Source organism: Amblyomma mixtum, chromosome 7 (assembly GCF_055824585.1).
Source record: "Amblyomma mixtum isolate Tamu chromosome 7, ASM5582458v1, whole genome shotgun sequence".
In the NCBI taxonomy this organism is placed as follows: Eukaryota; Metazoa; Arthropoda; class Arachnida; order Ixodida; family Ixodidae; genus Amblyomma; species Amblyomma mixtum.
This window is the reverse complement of record NC_143018.1, coordinates 44940228-44952469: the sequence shown is the minus strand read 5'-3', so window position 1 is coordinate 44952469 and position 12242 is coordinate 44940228. Positions and strand designations below refer to the sequence as shown.

The 12242-nt window shown below is 45.3% G+C and overlaps 1 protein-coding gene across 1 annotated transcript; it reads left to right on the top strand.

Annotated features, from left to right (window-relative positions):
* The first annotated feature begins 237 nt into the window (after positions 1-237).
* Positions 238-8858, top strand: LOC149335871 (venom serine carboxypeptidase-like). Its single transcript, XM_089552415.1, has 4 exons — positions 238-419; positions 3036-3234; positions 6335-6662; positions 7649-8858. The coding sequence occupies exons 1-4, from the start codon at positions 295-297 to the stop codon at positions 8491-8493; spliced, it is 1497 nt and encodes a 498-aa protein (XP_089408541.1). The 5' UTR covers positions 238-294; the 3' UTR covers positions 8494-8858.
* The last annotated feature ends 3384 nt before the right edge of the window (positions 8859-12242 follow it).

The following is a 12242-nucleotide window of genomic DNA, read 5'->3' as shown; positions in this document are numbered from 1 at the left end:
GAGCATATAACCTTTGATCTTATCATGGCTAGAGGGCTGGACGGGCATTAGCAAAAAACGCCCCCCTCAAAAGAACATTCCTGGCTTGACTCCTAGCACACCAAGTAACATCTGTACAACAATCCGTTTTCTTTCACCATAGAAAAAAACATCACTCCCGCTGTGGATGTTCTGATATGTCACGCGCAATTTTCGCGACAATCGCAGCTGACCTTTTCGGACGACAGCTTAAAAGACGATGTGCGCACGAAGGCGCATTCGGCGCTTCTTTGCGGTAACCGCATGTCGTAGTCCATGATGGAACTCTCGAAGTGGTTTAGGTTTCTTCTGCTGCTTGCTTTTGGCTTGGCCCATATACAATGCACAGAGATGCCAAATGCCCTTGGAGGAAAACCCCACTGCAAATATATCGAGAAAAGGTGAGAGAAAATTGGGCAGCATACCGCCATGTGTAGTCACCCGCACACGTGTTGAGAGCGCTCGAACTCCGTGCCGTGTGCGCTCCGCAGCGCGCAGAACGACGTCTAGCGGTAGCACCCAGTTTGAGATATTGCGTGTCAGATGTTCAGATCAAATGTATGAATGTGTCTTAACAATGAAAAAAGTATAACAGCCTACGTAGTTCTAGTTTAAGTACACATAAAATCACACGAGCGTTAAAACAACTGGAAAGGAAGCTCAGTTAGATGCAATATATGAGACGCAGTGTGGAATCAGCATCGTCGCAAAAAACGAGCCCGCCCAGCATTGCCGAATCGAACAGAATATTTTTGTACATTGACAAATTGTAACGGTGAATGAGGTCCATGTCTCTTGCTATTTCCACAGACGAACTGTACCGCCGTTCACAACCCCTAATTTTATTCGTCTTTCGCACAATCTTGTTTATGGCGGCATACAAAAGCAAAGTTATTTTTAGTGCAGTTTCTGTATATATACGCAGGAAGCGAAATGCAGATAAAGACTGTCATTCCGATGCTGCTAAGGCTGCCTGGCTTAAACTTGTTGCAGTGAACAAGCAAATAATGTCTAGAGATTGTTGCAAGAAATTCCGACGCGAGACCTCAAATGCGTATAAATGTAGATATTAAGATGCATATAGCAGAATTGAAATTTCTGAAATTTGTGTGCCTAAATTCAGCAGCCCTTAAGAAAAACAAAAATTTAAGGTTCACGATACTTAGACTAGTAATCGTAAAAATACTGACACCTTGAATCTGGTTGTAACTCGTGCCTCTAATAAGCTGATAAAAGTATAATTTAAGATATGTATTTTGACTGGTCTAGTCCAAAACGTGTGGTGCAGAAAATATTTGATAGGCTCTTTTCAAAAACACTTCACAGGACAACCGAGTTTGAAAACGTCTACTTCTAACTACTAAATAACCGACCTTTTTAAATGAAAAATTGAGCGCAGAACACAATAATCGTTCTGCGGGACATTATACAGTTGTTTGTTCATATATGCAATCCAGTATTTTTGATTTAAATCTGGAGAGCGAATACCTGGCGCGAGAATTTTTTATCCCTCTGTATTTGAAATCGAGAATCGAAGTTACAGCCCTAGATAAAGCTTAGACACCTGTCACAACAGTGAGGTCTAAATTTTCTTATCTTTTCGCTAGAAGCCATAAAGGCACTGAGAATCACGGCTACGAGTGCCAATTATCGGATGACACAATCATTCGCGAGGCTCACAGCTAAGACTGACAAGAGACTGAATTTGTGGTCTCATGGTCACAAAAGTGGGCTCATGTTCACAGAATCAATCGGGTGCAAGACTGCCCGAAATGCAAGGTTTTATTTTGATGCTTGTTCGGTCCTCGAATATAAAGCAAGAGAAACAGCTTGGAGTGACTGAGGTGTTGCGGGCGAAAGGGGGTCAGAAACGTAAACGCATACATGCACGTGCTGCCTACGTCATTTGTTATGCTAATATCAATCGCCCTGTCTCATCTTTATATTGTGTGTTACGAGCACATATTTTCCACTCCGGTAAGCAAGCGCAATTTTGTAAACACCGCTACGCCCTTAATTTATTGTTCGCGGACAGTGGCGCCATCGAAAGGGTGTGCTAGCCTAAAATTGGACTTTTTTATTGCACAGAAAGGAAGGAATACAATTATTATGACCGGAATTCATGTATCCAACTTTTTCACAAAATGTGGCGCCCTCTGGGGATTGGCGTAAATTCTTCGGCTACTGGTTGAAAACGAAGGCGTGTGTCTGCTTGACAGCTGCCGCCATCTGTCGCATGCGCCCGTTACTAACATGCGGAGCGCAAGCGCAGAGGAACTGGCGGTTTGTTTTCAACCAGAGCAGCTGCAGGTGCAGAGGCGCGCATGCGCACAGCGGCCGTGTGAAAAAAGGCCGATAAAAGGCATCGGCCCAGACAACAGCTGGTCTGCGCAGCGGTACATGCAATACAAAACCTCGCCTCTTACGGGGTGACACCAATGGTTTTCAGACCTTTCGAGACCTTTCCACACCTTTCGAGACCTTTCGAGACCTTTTGGTCTCGACCTTTTCGAGACCTTGGTCTCGAAAGGGTTTTCTACAACTTATGCAGACTGATAGCTTAACGGGTACCGTAAGTGCTCCGCTGCCCAGCTAAGAATCAAACCCCTTTGCTTGGTTACTCTTGTCAAAGACAGTACGTCGAGATACTTCATTAAAGGTTCTCAAGTTGAAGTCCAACAACGATACAAGGTAATGGCATTGTTATTACTGCAGATATTTGATACTGCAGATATTTGTGCATTCAGCACTGGGTACCGGTATCACATGCCGCGAGTGTGCTAAGGGACGGATGTCGCAGAGACTGGCATTGTTTCCTAACTATGGCAATGTTTTCGCTGTGTTAAGCAAATTTTTCCGTGTTTCTATTAAAGACGTAAACCGCATGCTAGTGCACTAAAATACTAATGCAAGGTTTTTTTTTTTAGTTATGAAAGACTGCGGCAAGCTTGAATTCTGCCGTAAAAAAAGAAAAGAGAGCCAGTGGGGTTGTTCATCGATTTCGTACCATCTTTCAGAGGCCCTTCTGAAGATTTGATATTTTATTCGAGCGACTTTGACTTCGAAGAAGTTCTTAGAGCAAAGAGACAGAAAAGCAGAGTGTGTTTGCCGGAGCCATGTGCCGACCTCGTAGCCTTCTCCGGATTCATTAGCGTTGACCACAGGAACAGCAGCGAGAATAATTCGTTCCTGTTCTTCTTGTACATCAAATCGCAGGTAAGCATTGCTTATGCACTCTAGTCACACTTTTCTGCACTTTCCGTTTTGATAAAAATGCTGCGCTAATTGGTGCAGTCAAGGCTTTAGAAAAATTGGCCTTAGTGTTTCGTTCATCCGGAAGAAGTGGCTAACACTGCACTCGAATAGCGCAAGTTGCCCGCACTTTGTCACAGCTGTAGCGTGCGATTTTCTTAATTACTTTGGTATTAATGAAAATAAGTTTTTTGTCTTTTTTTCCAGAAAATGGCCTCACCAGGTAGTTACATCCTATAGGCAGTGTGTACGCGAAATGTTTTTTGTTTTTTAGTGGTTTAAGGTCCCAAAGCGACCCAGGCTATGAGAGGCGCCGTAGTGGAGGGCTGTGGATAATTTCGACCGCCTGGGGTTCTTTAACGTGCACTGACATCGCACATTCTAGCATTTCGCCTATATCGAAATGTGACCACCGTGGCCGGGACCAAATCCGCGTCCTTAGGGTCAGCAGCCCAGAACTTCAACCACTGAGCCACCTCGGTGGCCTTTTATGCGAAACAAGATTACCGACGCATTTCGAGTGCTGGTGTACATTGTACCAAAACAATAAATAAATGTTCTATCATTTTTAACAGGATAAACGAACTCTCGCCGATGGTAAGAAAAAAAAACAGACAACGTTTCAGGACCCGTACGTGGTCTTTGTTTAGAACTGAAACGAAAGAGAGGCGCCACGGCTCTGCATGCGAAACAGCACAGGACGACCATTCGTTATTAATGACTGAAGGTAACGGAGTGATCATGTGGGGCGGATCCCCACGCGTATGGGTAATTCTGTGGGGCATATTGCGTTACTACGATATGGCCGGAAAGTGAGACAACAGTGGCATCACCATGGCTATGGTAAGAGCCGCTTTCCAGTCCATGAAGGGTCCTCTGCACTTTCATGCACAGCGGGTACTTGGACAGCGTATGCTCCTTAGCCACGTCACTTGTTGGATTCATCAACAGCATCATCATCATTGCACCACCCGATTCTTTTCCTATGCTATACTTTAACGATGAAAAGCAGTACGCTTGGATTGACACGAGTTCTCACTTTTTTTTTTCCGGTGGGTGTTTGCTTTCACTGAAATGTAGTTTATTTTCACTTCTCCGTGGGCTAGCTGCAATGCGTTATTGAGAAGACTTTGTCTCCATGTCTTTATTTCGCTTCTGACAATTTTTATTAAATTAATTTGATGCGATATAAATAATTTATACGAATAAGGAGCTGCTTCCTTAGCGGGCAGCGCAGTTCACAGGAAAGTGCACTCACAAAGTACTGCTGAAGAACGCACTTCATAGGCGATGGTCTTGTACGCCTACGTTTTTATTGCTTTTGTTGATGGCAGCGATATAATTGCAAAAACAATAACTGAGGTCGTCACTTCATCGAAGGCCGCGGAGTAGCCATTAGATGCACAGAGAGAGGTAGAAGGAATAACGGTGAGGTTAAACGTGAGAAGGTGCCCGTTTTTCTATGCTGAACTGGGGGAAAGGAAGGGGGGAATTTAACGGTGAAGAAGAAAAGGCAGTTAAGAGGAAATGAAGTTAGTAGGTCTGAAGGAAATGAAGGAGTTAAGACAGTTCTTGGCAGGCCTTCAAAGCAAACGATGACTGCGGCCATAGTCAGAGTATGTCTTCTCGGTCGCTCGCAAGAATGAAAACGGTCGACTGCACTGTATAGTGACTGTCTTTCGGCACTACATGCGGAGAGAACGTGTGCTATTGTCGTGTCACATCAGCAGAAAGCGCATGCGTAAACGAAACATAGGATCTATGGCCCCAAATTTATCCTAGCGTGCTATAGTCGGGTGGCGAGGAAATGCGCGGCAAGCAAGCACATACGCATTCCAAGTTACTGGTGGTCCTTTCATTTCGTACTACTTTGCATGACTTGATTTTGCCGTCGCGTGTCCCTTGAGCTCATTTGGCCAACCAAGGAAATATTCTAGCTCGCGCTGCAGGCGCTTTTCCTGATGGGGTTTAGCTCGGTTTCCTATTGGCCAGTGAAGTGGTCATGCACTATAGAAGGATGGCAGATTGGGCGAGTTGGTGTGCCATGGTGGCAAGAAAATTCAAACAGCGCTAGGCAACAGGACCAGAAAGAGGGAAGTTCAGCGCCGTGTTTGTCTCCTCCTCTTTCTGGTCCTGTTGTCTAGCGCTGTTTGAATTTTCTGGTCACCAGAGGTCATACTACGGGTCCTGCTACGGTGATAAGGAATTTATTACGGCCATAGAGACCTAACAGTAGCTTGCTTACCATGAGTATGCCACTCATTTCATTTAGTCACAAGAGGAGCAAATGCAGGATAAAGCGTTTTGGCTTCTGTTGACGCGCAGTGCTTATGGGTGTCAGTTTCATTTGGCCATTTAACTTGCCATTGCACCATTTAGTTCACGCTGTTCTCGTGAACTCGTAACGTTAATATATGTGATAACGGACCTCCGTTTATTCTAGATGGTGGATGTCACTAGGTTAGAATGAATAAACAAAAAATTGGCGGGGCCTTAACTTTTGTTAACCCTTGTAGGTTGCGAAAGCAAAAGCGCAGCGCCTCCAACTGAAGGAACGCAGTGCGCCGCGTCTACAGGTCACGCGTAGCTACCGGCCGCCGCTGCGCGGCGACTCAAAGCGTCTTCAGTATTTTTTTATATTTTGTTTTTTGATGTTGTTGCGACTGATAGAAAGAAAACATAATCTACAGCTGGTACGACGTCAGAGCGGCAGTACCGCCACAGGTGCGCAGCGCGGCGAACACACACCGTAACTGCAGCCTGGCTCTCTGAAGGAGCAAGTTGGTCGCCCATAATCTACAGCCGGTATGACGTCACAGCGGCAGTAGCGCCACAGGTGCGCGGCGCGGTGTAACTGCAGCCGGGCTATCTGAAGGAGCGAGTTGGTCGCCCATATTCACTCCGCTAAAGGTCAAACGTAACTGGGGCCGGGTCTCGCGAAGGCTTGAAAGTGCGAGCAGTATTGCTTTCGCAATAAAAACTGCACTGAAGTTACTACCACTGCTATAGACCCAGTCAGAAATTTGCCAGTTCAATCTAACAAAATTGTGTGGCCTACCTGCAGGTGGATTCACACAAAAAACCACTTCTCCTGTGGCTGCAAGGTGGACCCGGGAAATCCTCGCTGTTCGGACAGTTCCTCGAGAACGGGCCACTGGGAATCAACGCTTCCGGACATCTGTACTACAGGAGTCACACACTTCTTAACTACGGGGATATTCTCTACCTAGACTCGCCCGTTGGTTCGGGGTACAGCTTTAACCGCAAGGGGAAATACAATGGAACACTTTTTGAAGCCTCCACCCACATTTTGCGATTTCTTCGTCGCTTTGCCACCATATTTCCAGGGAACGAAGGAAAAGATCTCTTCATCGCCGGGGAGTCTTACGGAGGTAAGCTTTTTAACTGCCTATTATTCTGCTCACTAAGTGTAACATATATGTCTGTACAGTCGCCTATAAGTGTACGGTGGCGAAGAAAGCATGTTTTGCGAATAGTTAGAGATTTTCTTTGCTGTTGGTTCTCCCTTATAGCTGTACTTTATACATTATGTTCAATATTAAACACTAAGACCAAGAAAACGCAGTGATTACTGATTTCTTGCTGTTCTAGCCCCTCCACCTTGTGTGCAAATTGTTTTTCTTTTCTATTTTGAGTATTTGGCTCCTTTTCATTTATCTTAAATTGGCCTCAAGCCCGGCAAAGCGTAGTGGTGCGGTCTCCTCCCTCTCTCTTTCTTTAATGTTGCTTGACAATTCTTTTTTAAGAGGATCAGTAGAAACCAATAAAGGTCTATAATATTTATACGCAATAAAAACACAGATGAATTGTCTGTCTTGTACGATGTAGCATTAATTTCTGGGTTTACTGGGTTTCTGGCATTACTTATACAAGCGGATGCGGACGAACGGTCCTTGGAGGTGCTTTTTAAATAATTTTTTTCAGAAAGTGAGATAGAAGCGGATAGTAGTGCAATGATCCCGAAAAACTACTTTTTTCCCCAGAATGCAAGGACCATTTAATGTGATTCTAACAAAGTGAGCCTGATCAATACATACACACACGGGCCAACTTATCTTGAACCTATTTTTTTATGTAAGCAGTGAAACCGTACCATTTATTTTAAATCAGTAAGTTTTATAGATAGGCGCAAAATACGCTGCGCAGTTTTCAAATAAATACAATAATATAGCAAACCCCACTGCTACATCATTCATACACCATCTGTTGACGTCGCCTGCAGGCGGGTAATACTGGGTCGCACCATAAAGGAACACTAGCGTTAGGAATAAGACTTTGCGTAGCTAACTCTTACTATTCGTAGCCTGCGTTTGTTTTGCACAGAGAAATGTGTCCTTATTATTTCTTTGTTTTTCAGCGAGATCAGCCATTGGAGCGGCAAGCAAGATATTGAAAAAGAGACCAGACAGTGTCCCCTTCCACCTCAAGGGGGTGATGTTGGGTGTCGGATTCTTGTTTCCTCTGTTAGATATCATCGACTCCACTGATTATCTCTATTACACCGGACTGCTAGACGAAGAAGGCATGGCAAAGTTTGCAGAACAATTTAAAAAAATTCGATACCTGGTTGAGACAAAGAAGAACTATACCTTGGCTGCTTACTTGCTCAGCCAGACTGTTCTAAACTTACGTAGCCCAGGGAATGAGAGCTTATTTGAAATGTTATCTGGATTTAAACACCACGGAAGCATTATAACGGCTCAGAGGAACAAGGAAACTTATGCATATTATGGTTACGCGAACAGCTCAGAGTTTAAGAAAAGAATTCACGTTAGTGCTTCGAGGACGCTGGATGGTACTAGGCCGCAGATCGCAGCTGCCTTAGCTGCAGAAGATTTTTTTGTGGATCACGAGCGCGTATTGCAGCACGTTGTTAACAACAGACATGTACTGCTTTATACGGCTCAGCTCGACGACGTTTTCCCCGCTGTCAATATCATGAGAGAGTTCAGGAAGTTGAAATGGCGTGGCAGTGAGCACTTCAAGAACGCAAGCCGCACGATGTGGCACCGGGGGGATAATAGCTCGCTCGAACTGCTGGGTTACGAGAAAAGGGCCGTAACTCTGATGTATGCCAGCGTGCTCTTCGGCGGCCACTATGTTTCCCTGGATCGTTCATACGCCGTCAGCGATTTGTACGGTCGCTTTTTCAGATTTCAAAAGATGCCCCCTCCAAACAGCACTGACACTCTATCATGCTAAACTAACATGTATTTTGCTGCAGAAATTTGAGTTTCAATTTCAAAGTGTGCTAACGCTGCTTGTAAGTTTGTTTTCTGTGCTGAGGAGCTTGTTTCCTAGATGAATATTGTTTGTCAAACTTCACGTAAATAAAGTAACGTTTATCAGAGACTGTACTGGCCGCATTGTAAGGTACTTGGCCTGCATACAGAGGTTCTAAAGACGACACTTGCAGAAGCCAGACTCCAAATATCGGTTGTTGGGTTTCAATAAACATCCTGAAACCCATCTTAACTATACAGGTTTGCATGACAGTGTCCTGTAAACATTTACGTAATCACTGTTTGTACATGTCAGAAACACAATAAAGGAAGTGTGCTCGTAACACATAAGAACCACCGCTGCTTAGACCTCTTTTTGTGCGGCTTAGAATAGCGCTTTTTGTGCGGATATGAATCCAATCATGTCTGAGTGCGCTGCCGAGCATTCCAGGAAGCGTACAGGTAGCGGCGATATGAAAGGGAACACGGCAGCGCGTGGCCCTCTGCCCTTCGCGAAGCGCTGCTTCCAAGACTTGGCTAGAATGGGCAGCACCAGGCGCATGCGCGAAAAGAGCATCCGCCCATGCTTGTTGCGCATGCGCCTTTGCAGCCGATTATCGCCGGGTCTCAGCGCCAGCGCTTCGCGAAGGGCAGAGGGCCACGCGCTGCCGTGTTCCCTTTTGGCATTGTCGCTACCTATCAACCGTGTTAAATAAGTGAAGGGGTTTGTCCCAGTGTACAAACCAGAGATAAGCAAGAAAAAAGCATTCTTCAGCGGTGCAGTCTACTGGCCGATCCTACTCGGCAGAAAGGTCTTTCAATTTATCTTCTCTTTAAATACGGCGACGTCTTTATTATGTTATAATTATTGCCTTGGTGTGCCCTGAATGTAATGGGAATTAGCCTAGTTTGCATGCAACCCTTTCTTTCACCAATTCGTTTCATCTTGGGGTTCATGTCAGCCCGCACCAACGAAGGAACATATTGCAGGAAACTCGGTTTCCAAGGCGTCATCTGTCCGCCGCTCAGCAGGTTATTACAATGCGTAGATTTGTTCGTCGGGGTCCCCAGTACCTACTCACTATGTCAGCTTTTCGTGCTGAACGGAAAGCAGAGGAGGTGCCAGGAAAGTGGCTACCCTTGCTCAAGTCTTCGATGCATATAATTTGATTTTCAGCCATGAAGTAGGTAGCTTATGCAAAGCTCGAATTTTCAACTCTAGAGAGAGAGGAAAAACCTTAATCGTCACCTTTTAAAACATTTTGATCACTGAGGAGGCGGTAAGAGCTATAATACAGGGCAAGTAAACAAACCACTGGTTGTAAGAGTTTTGACCAAAGCTGTATGCATGAGCTTAAAGCCTATGAAAACTGATAAAACCACCAGTTCTGGAAAAGGAAATCGTGAGGTTGCTAGTTCGCTTCCATGCCAGGCTGGCAATGCAGTGGCTGCAATCAGAGCTAGCTACTGGCGTAGACGTGTGTCATGGCCTTTTTATGCAATGTGCGCCGTCCTTTTAGCTTTCTGGCACCTTTTGCCATTTCGACTTAAAACAAATATACTTCACCAAAATTTCATATTCAGGCCTCAAGAAAGCCAGTTCCTTGACTTTCAGGAATTGACTTCCTCCGGATGACTTCTACGGTAGGGGAAGCCATGCGTAATTGTATTAATTCCAAAGCGCACAAACCTGCTGCCTTTGAGCCACTGCCCCAAATCCCATAATTTATGCATATGTAAAACTATGATATTTATGGTGCTGAACCACTTTTATGCCCATCTTAGATTACACCTTTTCGCTGAGGATCTCTTCCTTCTCCTGAAACACATTTTCATCATGGTGGATGTTCGAAAAGCTTTCAATGCCATCAGACATGTTAGCTTTCTGAAGTCCATTCAGCAGTCGCGGCGTGGTCAAAACATATATAATTAATTTCTAAACTTTCTTACAAATCGTACGGCTCGGATTCGGCTCGACGATGACAATTTTCCTCCTACGTATCAATCGCACCCGCGGTACTTCACAAGAATCCGTAATATCCCCTACCCTCTCTGACCTGGGCATGGCGTCACTCGCTCGCTAGCTTCATGACATTCCTCACGTTTTCTATACCTCCTACGTTGATGACATCACACTCTGGTGCACACGGGGCTAAAATGAAGAAATTAAGGCCACTTTCCAAGCAGGCCTGAATGTAATCTCCCCCTATCTTTCCGAGGCTCACTTACAACCATCGCCAAAGAAGTCGGAGCTTCTCTTATCTTACACACTTCCCATCAGCGTTTCGTCAACTCACTCATCTCCCTCCGCCTTAATCACACCTCTACTCCTGGGGTTGGATCTTATAGAGTCCTGGGTATCCATCTTGATGAACGCTTTCATAAAGATGCCGTGAATTCCGGTATTCATTCCTGTCAATCAGTTACCCACTTCGCGCGCCGCGTAGCCCAGCGGTAGGCTGACCTAAGAGAAAATCAGGCGAATCAACTCCAAAGCTTTAGCCCTCGGCAATATTCTACATTCCATTATGTGCCTCCTTCTTAGTCAGCCACAACTGAAAAAAACCATCGTCTGTTCTCAACGCTACCAACAGATCACCTCTCAAACATCCCACTCTCCCTTCCACTCAGTGCTTGCTTTCAAACGGTCTATTTCCTCCATTAACCATTCAGATAAATTTCATAAAGACAGGAAATTTTTATCACTCCTCTGGCTTCCAATGTCTTAGTGCTTGTTTTACATTCAACTTCAGGAAAAAGCAATGCAAGGTGTGTGTGTGTGTGTGTGTGTGTCGGGGGGGGGGGGGGGGGGGCGGGGGGCCTTCTACACTTGCTGCGGATGATACAGAAAGTATTTGAACGCTGCGCTTCTTTTTACGTCGCGTTTCCATGACCATCGCGCTTGGCGTTCAGTTAGGCGTAGTGTCAAAGAGATATCCGCATTCAGTCTTCAAAGCGACGACATTTCATCTAAAACTCTCTAGGTGAGGACGAACTAACGAAACCCTTGCGTGACATTCGTTCTTCGTTAGCGCTATGCGCAGCGAGAGAATGAAGGCGAATCCGTCATGAAGGAGGCTGCGCTCGCTTTGCAGAGCGCCCTCTGTTCTGCGCTGCAAAAGGAGCACACTGAGGGCTGGTTGAAAAAAATCGCACCAGACTAGCGAAGAAACTTTCAACTGCACCTAATTTTATTCCAAGATTAAATTTACCCATATTCGTACAATCAGACCCCTCAGTTTCTTTCACCTTGCTGACAACATACCTCTGACATAGCACCGTTTACAACACCGAAACGCTCTGCTAGAAATGGATACCTAATAAACGATCCAGTATCTAGGCAAGCGCATTCGGTTTGCTTTTCAGTGCAGAATGTATTGCACGTCGTGCTTACTCCAACCTCTTATCTGAGCTGCCCACTGAATGCCCGGTTAGGCAGATATAATGGTCTAGTTATTGTGAAGAAACACCGAGAAAACCTCCATCACTGGTTCTGCTACCATGTAAAGGAAGACTATTCCTCCAGATACCCGGCTCCTATGAGGAGAGTGCACAAAGCTGGCTAACGAACTCTCCTCAGGCTCTTTACTAACACCCTTTTATGCGCGGTGGTTCTCAAGCACTTTAATCCTTCTTTTGACGGCCGCTGCTTATTCTGTGGGGGATGGTGTCGACCATGTGGATGGTCGACACCATCCACATGGTTTGAACATGCAGGAAAAATCCCTC

Excerpts from the sequence above, each read along its gene's own strand:
- LOC149335871 (XM_089552415.1), top strand. The coding sequence starts at position 295 with ATGATGGAACTCTCGAAGTGGTTTAGGTTTCTTCTGCTGCTTGCTTTT. Across the intron at positions 420-3,035 it reads TGCAAATATATCGAGAAAAG|AGGCCCTTCTGAAGATTTGA; the intron begins GTGAGAGAAAAT and ends ACCATCTTTCAG. Across the intron at positions 3,235-6,334 it reads TCTTGTACATCAAATCGCAG|GTGGATTCACACAAAAAACC; the intron begins GTAAGCATTGCT and ends GCCTACCTGCAG.